Here is a 19991-nt window from a genome sequence, read left to right as displayed (position 1 = left end):
AGAATCTGACAAATTACTGTAGAGGAAAGAAGTTTAGTTTTGTAATGATCAGGGCCTGCATTTGAATCTGAACTATCATTATTATCATTGTTATTATAGTTTTACTTTGGACAAATCATTTTCTATTTGTGTACTTTTCCTAATTTATAAAACAAGAGGATTGAACTATGATTTTCTAAAGTCTTTAAAGCTCTTAAATTTATGTTATTTTCACATATTGCTTTGTAAATTATATACTATATTTACTAGTTTGGAACAATGCCAAAGAGAAGTTAATTTTGGGGCAGTGGAATAAATATGAGTTCTGGTATCAAAGGATCTGAGTTCAAATTCTAGCTTTGCCACTTATAACCTCTGTGACCTCTACAACTCACCTTGACTTTTTTGGTCTTAGTTTACTCATTGGTAGAAGTGAGTGGGTTGCATTTAATAAAATAAAAGTACTTTGTAACTCTTAAATATTATTATCTTTGTGTTTACAAATATATTTCTGTTCTTTTTCAACAGTTGGGATTTTTTTCATAAAAAATTAAGCACCTATAGATTTTCTAATAATTCTTTTTAAAAGAAGCTACAAACTTTAAACATCTTCAGATATTTTTCTTCAAAATATGCAATTATTCAAAATGCTCTAACATGCCCATTTCAGGTCACATTAAAAATAATCTATTAAACATTACTAAGTGACAAATACCATGAGAATATAAAAAAAAAAATGGAGGTGAAAATGAAGGAAGGGAAAAGTGATCCCTCCTTCTCATCTGAAACTCTTCACGGGATTTCTCTCCCTACTTTAAAAATGTATACCACTTTTTTCAATCTTACCTTTTCACACTTGACATATTTCACTTTGTATCGTAGTTTACTTGTATAATATCTGATTGCTCCTATGACAAATAGGAGACAAATATATGACAAATTCTCAGAGGGCAGAGATTATGTTGTCTTCATTTCTGGATATCAAGAACCCAGTACAATTCCTTGCACATAATAAATATTTAATAAAAGTTTAATAAATATTACTTAACAGCATCTAAAGGATACTGAAATAAGAAATATCTCTTGCTCTTAGAATTTGGAATTGAACTGGGGAGATGAGAGGTACATGCCAACTACAATAAAAATAAGTTCAATTATGATTTATGATTAAGTATTATGTAATGTGTATAAACCAAAAGTAGTATAGGAATTAAATAACAAGAAAGCTCTTTGTAGCTAGAATAGTCATGAAAGATATGAAAGAGGAAAGTGAAGCTTAGAGATGTGATTTCACATGGTTAGGTGGATTTGGTTACTCTCTCTATGAAGATTATTATCTTTATGACTCCAAAATATATGTATATATGAATATATATGTGTATGCATGCATGTATACATGTACACATACATATAACCCAAATGTATATATCCAATCTAATTTTTTCTCATGTAATCTAGTCCTTAATTTATAACAGCTTTGTATTGCTCTACCTGGATATCTCATTGGTATCTCAAACTCATCATGTCCAAAAGAGAACTCTTTATTTTCTTTACTACTTTTGTCCCTTCTCCAAACTTTCCTGATTCCCCCTGGGGATATTACCATATTCCTAGGCACCTAGTTTTATGATCTTGAATTTATCTTTGACTTATCTTTCTTTCTAAAAGCCTTACTCTCTGCTCTTTGCCATCTCCCAATCAAGTGCAATATCCTGTAAAATCCAACCCATTAACAAAAAAATTGTCATTTCATTTTGTATATGTTCTCTTTGCCCCACCCACACAGTCACCACCCTAGAAACAGACCTTCATCAATTCTCACCTAAAATAATGACTGCTCTCTCTCCTGTTTTTCCTTTTACTATTTGACCTCTCCTCTATCTCCTTTGATGGATATCCATCCACATGACATTTTCTCATTGTAGGGATCTCCAAAGACTCTGTCCTGGGCCCTCATTTTCCTCCTTACTATTTCACTTGATGATTTTTTAAGCTTCCATGGTTTTAATATTCATCTCTATGAACATGATCTTCTACTATACTTATCCAGCCCTAAACGCTTTCCTGACATTCAATCTCACATTTCCAAAAATCTGTTAGATGTCTTGAACTACGTGTCCCATGGAAATTTAAACCCAACATATCTAGACCCTTGACAAACTCTTCCTACTTCCTAATTTCTGTACTGTTCTCCTCTCCTTACTTCTACTCCCTTCTTCCCAGCCATCAGTCAGGCTTGGAACCTAGGTGTCATCCTTAACTCTTCATTCTTTCTCACTTCTTTTATATCTAGTCAGTTGTTAATTCTTGTTGTTTCTGTTTTTATAACATCCGTTGTACATATCTCCTTTCCTCCTCTGATATTGCAACCACTTTGCACAAACCCTTGTTATCACATACTTGGTCTACTGTAGTAGCCTTGTGGTTGTTCTCCTGACATCAACACATCTTTCACTCAGCAGTCAAATTGAGTTTCCTAAAGCACAGGTGTGATTATATCACACCCTTGGTTGACAAACTTTATTAGTATCATTACCCCCAAGATCATATTTGAAATCTTCTGTTTGGCTCTGAAGGCCCTTCACAACCTAGCTCCTTTTTTCCTTTCCAGTCTTCTTAAACTTTACTTTGCCTTCTCAAAGAGATGACATCCCTTAACTTTTAATTTGTTAATGATCTTTCTTTTCTGGGGACCTTTATTCATCATTTTTATTCCAACAAGAGAACATTTCAATAACCTAGTTCTCTGGATCCACTGAATATATGCTAATGATCACTCACACTTTATTTTCAACATAATGAAGAGAATGAATGTCTAATAGGTTGTACAAAATAGCTTGGCACAAAAATGAATCTATAGTGCCTATAATCTACTGATTGCAGAGAAACAAAGAGATTTAATTAATGACATATTCCAAAGGAGAGAGAAATTGCCTCCTATTCAGACAAACAATGGAAGAAAGAGGATATTTACCACCTGCAAATCACCATCCAGGTGAGCATCATCAAGCCGATGATCATGATGGCACCCAAAATGATGGATACTAGTGATCCTTTGGGGAGTCTTCCGGAATCTAAATTGTGAGAACAAAGCAGAGGGCTGTGGTAAAGGAGGGAGTCTCTTAATACTCCTGTTTTAGAGCTATCAACAGCAACCATCACAAGAATCTATTTACTCATTTAATTTATTTTTATTGGATACATCTTTTGTTCAGGGAGAACAGCTCAGGGCAGAGAGAAATAAAACAATAGAAAAGGGCAACTTTCTTACACTTATGGGACTTATAATCTAGTAATAGTTGACAGTTATAGAACACTATAAAGTTTATAAAATATTTTATAAATACATTTTATTAGAATCTCACAGTAACCCTAAGAGGCAAATAGCACACATATTATTATCTCTGCTTTACAAATGAGTTATGGAAGCTCAGAGAGATTACATGACTTACTTATACTCATATGGCTAACAAGTGGTAAACATGGAATTTGAACTTGGTTGTCCTTCCATGCTAGTCATTTTATCATACTGTCTTTGTAGTCTGCCTAGTACACTGCCTAATGTTCAAGCACAATGTTATAAAAAATATTTGGATATGAAAGTAAAACCATAAATTTAAAACTGAAGGGAACTAGAAATAATAATAAAATGATATAAATCATTGTGGAATTTTAAAAGAGGGACAGATCATTTCTGACTGGGAAAATCATGGAAAATTTTCTGAGAAATCCAACCTTTGAATTTGGTTTGAAGAAAGGGTAGAGATTGGAAAATGGGTTTGGGAGGTTTAGAGATAGAGTAAGGAGAGCATTCCAGGTAAGAGGAAGTTATGTCAGCAAAGGGTCAGGATAAATCTCAGGATAAGATCTAGGCATAGCAGGTAGTTTTGATAGGAGTGAGCCTCTCTAATTCAATGTTTTCTTCTATGGCATGTATCTTGAAGTCTGAATTTCTGGATTGGGGCTTTGTCCTTGGGTCAGTCTAATATATTTGAATGACTGACAGGCATTACTTGGCTAAGAGTAGATTCTATAAGAATTCCACAGGATTTCCTGGATTTCACCTCAGTCTGGTGATTTGACTTTAGTTTTGGCTTTGACCTTTTCCCCATCTCTTTCTTGTATTGTCCCAATGGAGCCAGTGTTGGCTCCATTCGTTCTTGTGAGTCTGATAAGTCCCAACTAGATGTTGTTTGTGCTGGCTTTTTCTCCTATTATGACTCTTCTACCAGGTCCCTGACTGCTGAGTGGTAGTCCAAGATCTCTTCTAGTCCTCTTTCTTCCATGGTTCAAGTGGGATTACCTAAATATGGTATTTCCTATTTGCTTTTGCTACTGTCTTTCATTAGATATATGCACCCATGATGAGTCATGATCTAATCCTGTCTCCAGCTCTGGGTCATGCTGTTTATATGTTTTATTTTCTTTTCCCTTCAGAATTTCCTTAGTCCTCCAGGATTAGAGGGAGGAGCTCATTACTCTTTGTGGTACATTCAAAAAAGTTAATTAGGATATTTACGGGGGACTCTAGGTTCTTTGAAGTCCTGACATGCTATCAATTTTGTACAATTCAACTTTTTGGTACATTGAAACAGACAATTTTGACTTTCTTATCCTTTGTGATGAAGTCAGGATATGTTTGTCTCTTATCTATAACTGGCATCAGTTCTGTTTATAAAGTTTGGGGACTTCTGGGTATTACTGCTGCCTGTGCCTTTCCTTTTGATAAAGTTACAGTGTAGACTAGATGGGTATTATTTTCTCAGGGTTTGTTCTATGCCTATGTTAGAGTGTTTTAGCAGCATTGTAAACAGTTCAATGACATGTATTGGAGCAAGGTTAGTTTCCTTCTGTGTGTTGCAATGTTATCACATCACTGGAAACTGTGCTGAGCATACTTCAATACAGAGTATTGAATCTGGAGTTATGTAGAGAGAAGAAAAATAAATAAAAAGCAAGTCTTAAACATAAGGCAAAAGGATTATATAAGTGAAATTGCATCAGAATATTAATACAATCAGATTTTCTTTTCCACAGAAACAACCTGAAAATTAAATATTTTTGAAGAATATTTTATAACTTTACCAGGAATCTTTGCCATAATAAAGGAGTCCCGTAGTGAAAGCCGTTAAGATAATGTTGAAGTAGTTCTCCAAGATACAGGGTAAGTGATTGTAATTTTATTACAGAAAAGAACTGAGACATAGAACCTCAATTTAATTTTAAAAAATCAACATTCAACTGGCTAATGCTATTTTATTTTGTTATTACTTAAAGCCCAATGTTTTTAAGACCTTACATATCATAGGTGCCAGTTAGTGAGCTGACTAATTGGTGCTGTGTCTTTCAGTCCAGATCTCAGTTCTGGTCCCAACTTTTTATATAACTCTAAATTTAAGCACTGAGCCACTTTAATTTTTTTCTCCAAGAAAACTCTTTAATTGTGCATTGTGGGACGAAGGTGATGCCAGGTTTTGGATAATGTTTGTTGTCTCAGGACTGGGTTGGCTAATTTTTAACTAGAATGGTTGCAAAAGTGAAATTTTAGGGCTAGGCAATTCATGAAAACAGCTTCTACGTTGTGTTCTGTGTTCATAGAAATATTACCCATACTAGTGAAATCGTGGGCCTTGAAATATCTAAGCAGAAATTAAGAGCAACAACCTGAGCACACAGAATCAACACTGTCTTAGGTGCCTAGGAGATACTCAATGATTCATGAAATAATTTTTTATCAAAAATGATAAGGAGCAATGAAAAGGAAAATGAGGAAGTAGAGCTAAGTTCTGAAATGCTTACAGAATGATTACTAGTTAGCTTCATGCAAAGGTCTTGTTGGGCACAATTTTCTTCTCATAAAAAAAAAATTCAATTAAATAAAAAGTTATTTCTGTATTTTTACCCAAACAATTTTTTCCGAAGTATTCCATACTATACTTACCATTTCCATTCTTGAATTTATTTTATAGAATTATATTTTTAAAAAATATATAGTTATTTTACCAGCCTTTTATCTATTGTGTTATATTGCTAAATAATTCTGGATGCTGTCCTCATCAGATCTCATAAAAAGATATGAGTCCTCATGTTAAGGTTTCTAGCTCTATGTGTTATATTTAATATGCCAATGATCTGTTGGAGTTATGATCTCATCAAAGAGTATTTTCCTTCTATTAGTACATTATATCTCATCCCTGCCTCTTTTTTTTTTTTTTTCAGAATTCTTGAATATCTTCTCCCAGAGACCTTCTGAAGAGGAGCTACCTGACATGCGGGAGCTTTTTCTCTAAGCTTTTTATCTGTGGGGGGTTATTAGTGTTGCACATGAACTACAGCTGTGATTTGCATTATGAGTCCCTTTTAATAGGGGTTAATGATTTGGAGCTAGAAGGCACTTCAGAGGTCATCTAGTTCAAACTGCTCATTTTATAGAGGAGAAAAGTGAAGCTCAAAGAACAAGGAACTTGACAAGGTCATAGTAAAATAGCAAAGTCAAGCTTTGAATATGAGTCACTGGAAGAGGCAGAGTTGTTTGGTAGAAAAAGCAATGGATAAGCAATCAGATATTCTGTGTTCAAATTCCACATCTCTCATTTACTACCTGTGTGATATTGGATAAAAAGGTGAACCTTTGGGCCTTAGTTTCTCCATTTGTAAAATGAGACGATTAGATAAGATATCTTCTAAGATCTTTCTCATTTCTAAATTTATTCTCATGACTATAAGTACCAATCTGTTTCAACAATATCACGTTGCCTCTATTTTCTAACTGTTCCTTCTTTGATATCTTCTTCCCCATTTCTTGTGTATAGGTCATTACTGGCAATAGGCTAGAACCAACCTAATCCAATAAGCAATTCTTCTTTGCCCAAAGAGCCAACCACTTGAGTTTTGGTGATGTGGTGAGTCAGTATTTTCAATAATAAAATTTTTCTAGGAGAACTTTTATGTTAAAAAAAGTGGAGTTCTTTCACCATGGAGCCTCTTGAGATCATCAAAAACATGATGCAATTTTCCAAAGGCAATTTAGCCCTCTTCTTCCTCTTATTTAATTCTGTGCTCAACTAATTATCTATTTTAGTGCCTGTCCCAAATAAATATACTAATAAACTCATCCAATAATAGACTGTCATTCTATTGAGCCATACTCTGAAAAATAGACATGTATTTTTTCCATTTAGGTTTTCCTATATGAACTATTGGCTGTTTTCTTTTGAATAATTAATGACTCTTCTTGATAAAGTTCTGAAATGTGCTGGAGGCATCAAGCAAGTACAATATCATTCACAAACAGGAATGACTGGAAGATTTCAATACGAGCAATCCTGCTATTTGGATCTTTACAAGACATCCTTCATCACAATGGCAAATACCTCTGGAAGAATAAATATTTAACTCTTTTTTGATTCAATTAATGCTAATAATTACAATGTAGAGATATAGTGTTACTTCTTTTATTTCTTAAATCATCAAAAGATGTTGTATTATCTTAATGAATGTATGAGAAACTTTATGATTGAGGAAAAGCTTTAAAGTTTAATTTTTCTCTATTAGTCAATTAGTCAAAAGATATTTATTAAACATTTATTATGAGTTAAGCACTGAGTTAAACACCAAGAACCTAGAGAAAGGCAAAAACTAGTCACTTCTCTCAAAGAATCCAGATTTGTGACAGTGACAGTTAATCAATGGGTACACAAAAGATATATACAAAGTAGATGGAAATTAATCTTAGAGGAGAAAACTCTGTAACTGAGAGAAATGGCAGAGACCTTCTGTCAAAGATGACAGGGAAACATGTCTTGAAGGAAACCAAGGATACCAAAAGGTTGAGAGGAATAAAGAGTGCCTTCTAGGCCTGGACTTGAGTTTGGATACAGACATACACTAGCTAAGTTTCTGGACTAGTCACTTACATGCTGTCTGCCTCAGCTCTTCAGCTATAAAATGGAGATAATTGTAGCACCTACTTCCCAGGGTTGTTATGAGGATAAAGATAAAATTTTTGATTACTTTGCAGATTTAAAGTGCTATATAAATAATATTTATTATTATTAAGAAAATGGGAAATGTAGGAAGGGACCAGACTGTAAAGAGCTTTAAAAGTCAAATAGAGGATATTATATTTAATATTAGAGGTAATAGGGAGCCATTGAAAGCTTTTTTTTTTTTCTCAAAAAAATGATAGGTAATAGGGGAGATTATTTCTCTATACCTTTTTGTCAATTGCATCTCTCTAAAGATGACTTGTTATCTATTGAAAATTATTTGCAAAAGTCTTCCTATTTTAAAAAATATCTCTTAAGACATGCTTAAATAATTCTCTAAAAGATTTTATAATATAAGAAAGTACCTTTTTAAAGTAAAAAAAGCATAGAGACATTGGTCTGAAGTTACTGGTATTTTTCATTATCTTTTTTTGGGGGGGGGCAAAAATATTGATTTTCATTCTTTCCAAATCCATATTTCTAATTACCCATAAATATCTGTAAAAATTGCTCAAGTTCACACAGATGGAAAACATTTTACTTTTCAAATACCTATCATGTACAAGATACAGAAGAGGCTAAGAAAAAATAAGTATATGGCATAAGCTTAGTTCATAAGAATCATACAACATGTGACAATTTCAGACTTAAAAAAGTATAACAGTAGAATATAGGAAAGAGACTCAGAGATACACTGAGACTTTGTTTTTCCATTCCTGGTGCATGTATCTTGTATTTAGGTCATACTTTAAGATTTATATATTTATTCCTCATATCATCCTCTGGTGCAGATAATATAAATGTTAACCACACTATTTCACCAATGAGGAAACTGAATTTTAGATAGTAAAAGTGTTGTTCATGGTCACATTGGCTTCAAAAAGCAGAATGGGAACTTGAAGTCCAGTCTTTTGACTTCTATACCCATTGCTTTCCTCAATATACAGGATAGTGTAGTGGAAAAAGGTCTAGATTTTGAGTTAAAGTCATAGGTTACATTTGTGACTCTTTTAACTGCTACTTGTGTGATTTTGAGCAAATCACTTGACTTCTACAGGACTCAACTTCTTCTTTTGTAAAATAAAAGCCTTAGACTATACAATTTTTAAGGCCCATTGCACTTCTAAATTTATATGATTCACAGCCCTGTGATCTTAAGAACATAGAGTGCAACTGGAGATCTTCAAAATTTTAAGAACACCAGTTAGAAGACTGAATCCTTGCAAGTTTGCAAAATATTCTAATAATTCAAAAATCACTGTGAGCAGCATGAATCCAAAATCTCAATCATTTTAAAGTTCCAGCTGTTCATTTTTTTTTAAAAGGATAAACATGTGGGTTTGGGAAGAAATCAAGCTGCATGCTCACTATGGCTCACAGATTCATTAGCAAACTTATTGTGAGTCCCCACAGTGTGTAATAAAAAGTCACAACAATACCACTTACTATTACCAAAGCTCCCTGAGTCCAGGAGCCTTAAGACAAGAATGCTAAGTAGCAACTCTTCTCTAGGATATAAATTAAAGCTGTGAATTATTCAAATGGGGGAAAACATATTTCTGGATAAGAGTCAATGAGCCCAATTCTTTTCCGGAATTGAAATGGTCCTCAGTCATTCATTTCGAATTTATTTTTTAAAAGCCAAAGTTTTATCCATACATTTTCATTAAGATAAATTAATCAATAAACATTTTTAGGCATGTACCATTTGCCAAGTACTATAATGAATGCTGGGGATATAAAAAGAGGCAAAAGACAGGCTCTGTCCAAGCAGCTTACTATCATGATCCTTTCTGGATATAACCAGTAAGACTTCTCTTATAACAATAACAATTATGAGCAAAATTAACTGGCAATATAATGAAGATACATTTTTGTGTATTCCAATAGTATGTTCCCTCCTTTCATAGAAAAGTGAGAGATGTATTATCTTATTCTTCTCTAGGGTCAATATTAGCAGAATATAACATTAACTTTTGTTTTAATATTTTAAAATATAATTTAATAATTGGGCATATTACTTTCTTGGTTCTACTTAATATTATTTTGTATCAGTTCATAAAGGTTTCTCCATGTTTCTCAGACTTTTCTGAATCTGAATGTGTTTTTATTAGAGCAAAATAATGTTCTATGACATTAATATATCCTCTTTGTCCTGCTACTTCCAAAATAATGGGCACCTAATATTTTCCAAGGTCTTTTGCAAACATAAAATTTACCACTATAGATGTTTTGTTTTATACAAGGCTTCTCTGTCTTTTATCTCTTTGTAGTATATTTGCAGTGTTGGGATCTGTCATTCAAAACTTATGAACAATTTGCTTTGCATGGCTCCAAATTGCCTTGCAGAATTATTGGATCAACTTATATCTTACTAGAAGTGAGCGACGTTGGGGGAAGGGTCAGAGATCTTGGCCTTGTTGGGGAAATTTTGGGGGTTTTTTGGGTCATTTTAGTTTTGTCTGATTCTTTATGATCCCATTTGGAGTTTTCTTGGCAAATATATCAGAATTGTTTGTTATTTCTTTTGCCAACTGATTTTACAGATAAGGAACTGACCCTGAGACTTGTCCAAGGTCTCACAACTGGTACCTGATGTCAAATCTTCCTGACTCAAGGCCTCTATCCATTGCATCACCTAGCTGTCCCAGTGGGAAAATTAGAGGATGCCAAAGATAAACTTACATAAATTCAGCATGAAGCTTATTCTATATCCTCTTTCAATTAAAACATACAACCTTTCTGTTTCCCAACAGAATAAGGCAATTAGTTATAAATGTGACTATAAAAACTCTCAGAATAATATAGTTTTTAAGGATTAAGTTAGAATCTACCATGATGTAATAAGAAAAGAGGCAGATCTTAGGGATGATCAATATTTGTGTTGAAACAAATTCTAAAGATCAAAATAATTAACAGTTTTCAGAATGACAAAACATGCCCTCAGCAGTACATCCCATTGGAACAGAAAAGATGGCTTTGGTCTGGGGAGTTTATCATAGAATTATAGAACTTCCAGGTTGGAAGTGATGTCAAAAATGATTTAGTCTAGTGATCTTTAATTTAAGTTGCCTATATAACTTTATAGCAGTTACCTACTTGTACACAGAATCACACAGATTTTAAACCATCTATAAACATTAATTTAATTCTTAGCCTTCTAAATGAGAGCTCCTTGTCTACTGTTAGAGGCACTGAATCACATCCACTTTTACATTCTAATTATCAATAAAACTAAAATGTAAATGAAAATTACAGCCACATGGAAGGATGCCTCATAGATTTTCCTTGAAGAAGCAAATAAATAAGTTGGTGGAACTGGTTTTTATAATGTGACCATAGGCAACTATAAATATCATTTCATGGGACACAGCCCTCTCCTATTTCAGGACTCATAAAAAGCATTTGCAAAAAGTCTGACATGATGATAATGATAATTGAATTAATATCTGTTGCAGAGGATGAAGAGGTAAAGTAACTCTCTGAAGAACTTGATAAATTCAAATTAAATCCACATATACTTTAATATTCAGCTCATTCTAGGAAAAGATCATACATAAAAAAAAAAGAAGTTGAAAAACCCCCTAAAAAAATAAGTGAGTCCAAAGGTACATAGATTAGAAAGACTCTTTGTTCCTACAAGTCATGAATAGTTTTCTCATGGAAAGATTAGAAAGAGTTAGATCTGGTAAACAAATGAATAACATCACACATAAAAATAATCAATAATATTTTAGTAAATAACTACTTAATTATATAGGTATAACAAAAATGAGATCATAGATCTAGAACTAGAAGGGACCTTGAATACTATCCAGTACAGCTACTTGATTTTACAGTTGAAAAAAAAAAAACTGATGTCCATGAAGATTAATTGGGTACATTGATAAAAAGTAAGATTTGAACCTTTGACTTCAGAGCCAGTACTGTTTTTACTCTAACCTTCTGTCTACACTGAGATAGGTGAAAGAAAATCATGAATAGAATTACTGTTAAAAAAGACAAATAAGAAAATGTCAATAGCTACCAACCTATATGACTACTTCTCTATTTTTACAAAATGTTTATTAGAATAACCCATACAAATATCAAGGGTATTCTTGAAAAGGGTATGAGAAGAAAATAGGCAGCCCTTTGTAAATGACATTTCGCAATAACTCACATCTTTATGGTCACATAATTGTCTGAAAGGTACAAAGAGTTCACATTGGACTTATTGTTTGTCGACTATATGATGTAGTGAATTAGATGGATCAAAACAATACCTTGAAGTCTTCTTTCCTATAAGTAATCTCTCCCACAAATATCAAATACACACACACACACACACACACACACATGCGCACTATAGACTATTTTCTGAGTTTTGAGATGCTTAATCTAGTATAAAACCTTAATTTTACAGAAAAGAGGAACTGAAACCCAGAATTGAAAGAGGACTTGTCCAAGGTCATAGAATTAATTCTGTTGGATCTGAATTTGAAAATAAAACAAAACATTTGAGGTTTTATATAAAAGATTTAATGAAGTAAATGAAGTGGCTATATTTTAATAGCATGTAGTTGTGTAGTTGTTTTTAAGAAAACATTCATGAACCTGTTTTCAGATTACTGGGTAAGCTGAATTAAGTTAAAGAATGGATGTTCAAGGAAAAATATGTTTAGTGGCCTGTAACTTACCAAGTTAATCAGTTAAAATCACCCCAAAACTGATTCATAGACTGTGAAGTCAGAAATTTTTTTCAAATGGACAGGAAGCAAAACATGAGCCTTATCTCAGAAAAAGATATAAGATATTCCTATAAATGGGTAGGAGATCAGGATGATTATCATCATTCAGAGAACTGACCCTAGGGGTGGAAGCAATATTTTTCAGTAGAGCATTAAAGGTACTCTATTCAGAGGAGGGAAAGCATTGGATTTGAATTCAGAGGATTTTGGTACTACCACTTAAAACTTCTGAGACATTAGATAGGTCCTTTATTGCTCTGAGCCTTTTTTAATCTGTAAAATGAGATGGTTGTGCTAGATAGTATATTAAAGTCCCTTTGAACTTTGATGATATGATTAAGTTTCAGTTAGATTTTCTAGTTTTTACATCTGCAAAAAGAAAATGTTGATCCAGATGATTTGTTTGCTTGTTGGTACCTGTGATTTCTTTGTGACTTAGAGAACTTCTGGTATGGAAACTTCCCCTTTGGAGACAAATCCTCAATTTGTCTGGAAAATGTTAACTTAGAATATTATTTGGGTTTATAATATCATCATTTTATAATTGGATCCATTTTGAGGTTAGAATTGTTCAATTTAAGGGGTGACATTCTGAACAATTCAATTCAATCCAATAAATCTCTATTAAGCACCTACTAAGTATTAGACACTGTGCTAAATTCTGGGAATACAAAAAGAGAAAAAAAAACACCCCCTGTCTTAAAGAAGGGCAATATAATGGGAGGAAATACAACCACATACAAAGCAAGTTGTATACAGGACAAATGGGAAATAATTAATTGTACAGTTCTTTCAATCATGGCCTATCATTTTTTTTTGGCAAAGGTACTAAAATAGTTTGCTATTTTCTTTTCTATCAGATTTTACAGATGAGGAAATGGAGGCAAAAAAGAGTTAAATGACTCTCTCAGGGTCATACACATAAATGTCTGAGACTAAAATTGAACTAAGATCTTCCTGATGGCAGGTCTCATACTCTATAAAAATGCTTCTCTCTTTAGTTTGAATTTGGGATTGGATTTAATAATGAACTTCACATCGTTCTAAATCCTGGAAATACAAAGACAAATATAAAAATTGTCCCTTTTCAAATATCTGGGAGTGGAGCCAAGATGGTGGAGTGAAAAAAAAAAACACATGAAATCAAGCTTTTGAATATAGTCTAATGGAATGAAATCACTCTCCCCCTCAAGATAGATTGGAAAAACTTCAAGAAAAAATAGTCTCATTGTAGTGAAAGGGATGTTCATTCCAGCTTAGATGGAATTTGGGAAAGCCAGTGAGAAGATTTTAATTACAGCAGACCAGCAACTAAGATCCTCAATTCTAGCTCAGTAGAGTAGCAGAGCAGCGGGACAGCTTTCAGTCCTGTCTCTGAAGGCAAATTTCTAGAATGAGTAGATAAAGCTACCCCTGCAAACACAAGGAACACTTATGCTCAGAGACAAGGATCAAAACTGTAGAGAAAGCTTGGGACAGCATCCCCTTTTGCCCCAAGAGTTGAGCTCAACAAAAAGAAGTAAAAAAAAAAGAGGAAATATAAAAAAAAATAAAAAAATAAAAAGGAAAGAAAATGAGCTAGAAATAAAAAAGACTCTTGCCAATAGAAAGCTACTATGGTAACAGGGAATACCAAAACATTAACTTGGATGAAGACAAAATGTTGACAAAAAAAATCTCTAAGAGTGATATGAATTGGTTTCAAGCCCAAAGGGCCTTCTTGGAAGTGCTCATAAAAAACTTTAAAAGGCAAGTAAGAGAGGTAGAAGAAAAAATGAAAGGTATGCAAGAAAGAGTCAACAGCTTGGAAAAGGAAGGCAATTCTTTAAAAAATACAATTCGTCAAATGCAGAAAAAAAATCCACTGAAGAAAACACCACCTTGAAAAGTAGAATTAATCAAATGGAAAAAGAAATATAAAAACTAACTGAAGAAAATCACGCATTAAAAAACTAGAGCAGGGCAAATGGAAGCCAATGGCTTAATGAGACATCAAGAATCAGTCAAACAAACTGAAAAGAATAGTAAAAAATGGAAGAAAATGTAAAATAGCTCATTGGAAAAATCAGCCACCCTGGAAAATAGATCCAGAAGAAATGATTTAAAAATCATTGGTCTATCTGAAGGCCATGCTAAAAACCAAAACAAAACAAAACAATGCCCTTCCCCCCCAAAAAAAAAAAAAAAACCCAACAACCTGGATAGCATTCTTCCACAGATTATCAAGAAAAACTGCCCTGATATTCTAGAAACAGAGGGGGAAATAGTCATTGAAAGAAATCACTGATTACCTGATCACCTCTGGAAAGAGATTCCACAAGGAACACCCAAGGAACATTGTTGTAAAACTTCAGAACTACAATTTCAAGGAAAAAAATAGTGTACACTGCCAGACAAAAGCGATTCAAGCATCAAGGAGAAGCAATCAGGATTGCCCAGAAGCTGGTAGTTTCTACAATAAAAAATTGGAGGGCCTGGAATACCATATTCTGGCAGGCAAAGGACCTGGCATTGTAACCACGAATTAACTACTCAGCAAGACTGAGCATCATATTTCAGAGCAGGCAATGGATTGAAATAAGAGACTTTCAATCATTTCTATTAGAAAAACCAGAACTAAACAGAAAATTTACTCTTCAAACATAGAACCCAAGAGAAACATAGAAAGGTGAACAGGGGAAAATGTATATGTATTATTTAAAGGATAAACTGTTTACATTCCTTGTTGAGAAAATGATATCTATAGTCCTTGAGAACTATATTTATTATTGGGGCAGTTAGAGGGAGCATCCCATGAACTGAGAATATACTAGTGAATGGTGTGATGTGATGATATCAAAGAAAATAACACTAAAAGGTTGAAAATCACTGTAGTGGGAGAAGAGGAAAAGAGGAAAGGGGACAAATTAGATCACATGAAGAGTCACAAAAGATCTTTTTCAAAAGAGGGAAAGAAGGAGTGGGATGAGCATTATCTGAAGCTTGATCTCATTAATTTTGGCTCAAAAAGATAATAACAATAATTCAGTTGGGTATAGTAATTTATCTAAATCTTTAAAGAAGTAGAAGAGAAAACGAAAGGAAAGGGATGGGCTGGATAGAAGGGAGGGCAGAAACATTGGGTAAAAAGATAAGAGAAAGGGGGAAGGGTGATAGAAGATAAAGTAGTGGGTGGATGGATTAAACAAACAAAACACTACTAAGGACAGGGTAGAAAGAGAACAATAATTTATACAAAGGAGAAAATAGAATGGAGGGAAATACAGAGCTGATAATCATAACTGTGAATGTGAATTAGATGAACTCTCCTATAAAATGGAAGCAAAGACCAGAGTGGATTAAAAAATAAAATCCTACAATATGTTGTTTATAACACATTTGACACACAGAGATGCATATAGAGTAAAGGTAAAAGGCTGAAGCAGAATTTATTATTCTTCATTTGAACTAAAAAAAAAAGGTAAGGATAGCAATTCTCTTCTCAGATAAACAAAAGTAAAAATTGATTTAATTAAGAGATAATGAAGGAAAGTACATTTTCTTATAAAAATAAAGTAACAATAATACTAAATGTATATGCACCAAGTGGTAGAGCAGGCAAATTTTTAGAGAAGATATTAAGCCAGTTACATGAAAAAATAGATAGCAAAACTATGCTATTGGGATTCCTTAACCTTCCCCTCCCAGAATTAGATAAATCTAACCATAAAATAAAAAAGAAAGAAACTAGTGACATTAATACAATTCTAAAAAAAATTAACATATGATAGATCTCTGGAAAAAAATTAAATAGAGACAGAAATGAATACATTTTTGCTTGGTATCTACACACACAAAAAATGACCATATATTAGGGAATAAAAACCTCACAATTAAATGCAGAAAGGCAGAAATAGTAAATACTTTCTTCTTAGATCAAAATGTGATAAAAATTATATTCAATAAAAGGCCAAGGAAAATAGAATAAAGACCAGTTGGAAATGAAATAAATTAATTCTAAAGAAGGAATGGATTAAACAACAAATCACAGAAACAATCCATAATTTCATTCAAGAGAATGACAATAATTAGACAACATACCAAAACCTATGGGATGCAGCCAAAGCAGTTCTTAGGGAAAATTTTATATTTCTAAATAGTTACATGAATAAAATAGAGAAAGAGAAGATCAATCAATTGGGCATGCAACTAAAATAGCTGGAAAAAAGCAATAAATTAAAAACTCCCAATTAAATACTAAATTAGAAATTATGAAACTCAAAAGAGAGATTAATAAAATTGAAACTAAGAAAACTATTGAACTAATTAATATAACTAAGAGTTGGTTTTATGGAAAAACCAACAAAATAGATAAACCTTTGGTTAATTTGATAAGAAAAAGCAAAGAAAAAAATATCACCAGCGTCAAAAATAAAAAGGGTTAACTTACCATCAATGAAAAAGAAATTAAAGCAACAATTTGAAGCTATTTTGCTTAACTGTATGGCAGCAAATCTGACAATCTAACTGAAAATGATGAATATTTACAAAAATATAAATTGCCTAGGTTATCAGAAGAGGAAATAAATTACTTAAATTTTAGAATTACTCCCATTTTAGAAAAAAAAATAGAGATCAAGCCATTAATGAACTCCCTATGAAACAATCTCCAGGGCCACATGAATTTACAAGTGAATTCTACCAAACATTTAAAGAACAATTAATTCCAATACTATGAAAATTATTGGGAAGAATTCTGGTCAAATTCCTTCTATGATACAAATTCCTGGAGCACAACTCTAAAATACTTCTAACATAAATGAACTCAGACTAAACAACTGGAAAAGTATCAATTGCTCATGGATAGGCTGAGCTAATATAATAAAAATGACAATTCTGCATGAATTGGTCTACTTGTTTGATGCCATACCAATCAAACTGCTAAAAATTATTTTATAGAACTAAAAAGAAATAATAAAATTAATCTGGAAGAGCAAAAGGTCAAGAAGACGAAGGAAATTAATGAAAAAATATATATGCAAAGGATTGTGGCGTAGCAGTAACAGACTTAAAACTATATTCAAAAGCTGTCATCAAAACCATTTGGTACTGGCTAATAAATAGAACGGTGGATCAGTGGAATAGGTTAGATACACATAACACAATAATCAGGGCCTATAGTAATCTAGTATTTGATGAACCCCCAGACTCCAACATTTGGGATAAGAACTCACTATTTGACAAAAATTGCTGGTAAAATTGGAAAGTAATATTTCAGAAATTCATCATAGACTTATATCTCATATTCTATACCAAAATAAGGTCAAAATGGATGCATAATTTGGGCATAAAGGTTATACCATAAGCAAATTAGGAAAGCCAGGGATAATTTACCTGTCAGATTTTTGGAGAAAAGGGGAATTTATGATGAAAGAAAAGCTAGTAAACATTATGAAAGGCAAAATAGACATGTTTGCTTACATTAAATTAGAAAGGTTTTGCACAAACAAATCCAACAGGAAACAAGAGTAAAAGGAAAGTATAAAGCTGAGGGAAAATTATCACAGCCAGTGTTTCTGATGATATATATATATATATATATATATATATATATATATATATATTGGAAATATATAATGAGGGCAGCTAGGTAGTACAATGAATAGAATACCAGCTTGAAGTCAGGAGGACCTGAGTTCAAATCTGGCCTCAGACACTTAACACTTATTAGCTGTGTGACCCTGGGTCACTTAACCCCAATTGCCTCAGGGGGAATATATATATATATAAAACTGTGTCAAATTTATAAAAATACAAGTCATTTCTCAATTGATAAATGGTCAAAGTATATGAACAGACAATTTTCAGATGATAAAATTAAAGCCATCAATAATCATATTAAAAATGCTCTAAATAACTTTTAATTAGAGAAATGTAAATCAAAACAGCTCTGAGGTACCACCTTACACCTTTCAGATTGGCTAAGATAACAAACGATCATGATAAATATTGGGGGATGTGGGAAAACTGGGACACTAATGTATTGTTGGTAGTTGGAAAGGATCCAATCATTCTGGAGAACAATATGGAACTATGCTCTAAATGCTATCAAACTGTATATACCTTTTGATTCAGTAGTGCCACTACTGGGTTTGTAACTGAAGGAAATTATAAAGGAGGGAAAAGGGCCCACATGTGCAAAAATGTTTGTAGCAGCTTTTTTTTTTTTTTGTAGTAGCAAGGAACTGGAAAATGAGTGGATGCCCATCATTTGGGGAATGGCTGATGGTATATGAATGTGTGGAATATTATTGTTCTATAAGAAATAATCAGCAAAATGATTTCAGAAAGGCCTGGAGAAAACTTATATGAATTGTTGCTAAATGAAGTGAGTAGAACCAAGAGAACATTTTACATAGCAACAGCAAGAATATATGATGATAAACTTTAAAGACTTAGTTCTTCTCAGTGGTTCAGAGATCCAAGGCAATCCCAATAGATTTTGGATAGAAAATGCCATCTGGATCCAGAAAAAAGAACTATGGAGACTAAATACAAATAACACATGCTATGCTCACTTTTTTTTTTTTACTGTCCCATGGTTTTTCCCTTTTGTTCTGATTTTTCTCTTCCAACCTCATGTAGAGTAAAAAAAAAAAAATTAAAATATTAAACAAAAACTACTACTAAGGGAACCTAAGAGAAAACATGTACATAGATTTTTTCATGTGAGGATTTATTGGAGTGAGCTTGGTGATATATCAGAATATATAAAAACAAAGTATAAATATAAAATTAATGAAAATATATGCAATAAATACAAGATAACTTATTTTTGGGAAGAAATTAATAGCTAGAGAGAGAGAACATAATTTTGAGTACAGAACATATCAACTTTCTTTATTTACTGCCTACAAAAGGAAATACAGCTTAAATGTTAGGTCCCATAGGAAGCCATTTTTAATATACTAGGTTATTTGCACCCTCTCTCCCTTAAAATTACTTTGCATTTCTTTATTTCTCTATACATGGTATCTTTTCCCCCTTATACAACCTCAGGAGACTCTAAGCTCTTTGTGGGCAGGCCTACTTAGTTCCTTGAACATACCTGTAAAAACTGAATAGTTTTCTTTTATTGATTTAAATATGTTTAAGTCCCTGTCCCAATAAGTTAGATTAATTGAGAAAAAGGCTACAGTAGCCAAAAAAACATTAATCATTCTAAGCCCAAAAGCAGCTTAGTATATATATATATGATTTCTTCTCTCAAGATAGTCAATGATATTCCTCCCACTAGGGTGGGGATGACTCACTG

The 19991-nt window shown here is 32.8% G+C and overlaps 1 protein-coding gene across 1 annotated transcript in view; it reads right to left on the bottom strand.

Annotated features, from left to right (window-relative positions):
* The window catches only part of TPO (thyroid peroxidase), a 224252-nt gene that overhangs the window by 42203 nt on the left and 162058 nt on the right, over nucleotides 1-19991 (bottom strand). Inside the window, exon 15 of the mRNA XM_031951166.1 lies at nucleotides 2954-3053. Within this exon, the coding sequence (XP_031807026.1) occupies nucleotides 2954-3053 (100 nt within the window). The remainder of the gene's footprint in view (nucleotides 1-2953; nucleotides 3054-19991) is intronic.

This window comes from Sarcophilus harrisii, chromosome 2, assembly GCF_902635505.1.
Source record: "Sarcophilus harrisii chromosome 2, mSarHar1.11, whole genome shotgun sequence".
Classification (NCBI taxonomy): domain Eukaryota; kingdom Metazoa; phylum Chordata; class Mammalia; order Dasyuromorphia; family Dasyuridae; genus Sarcophilus; species Sarcophilus harrisii.
This window is presented reverse-complemented; position numbering and strand designations above follow the sequence as displayed.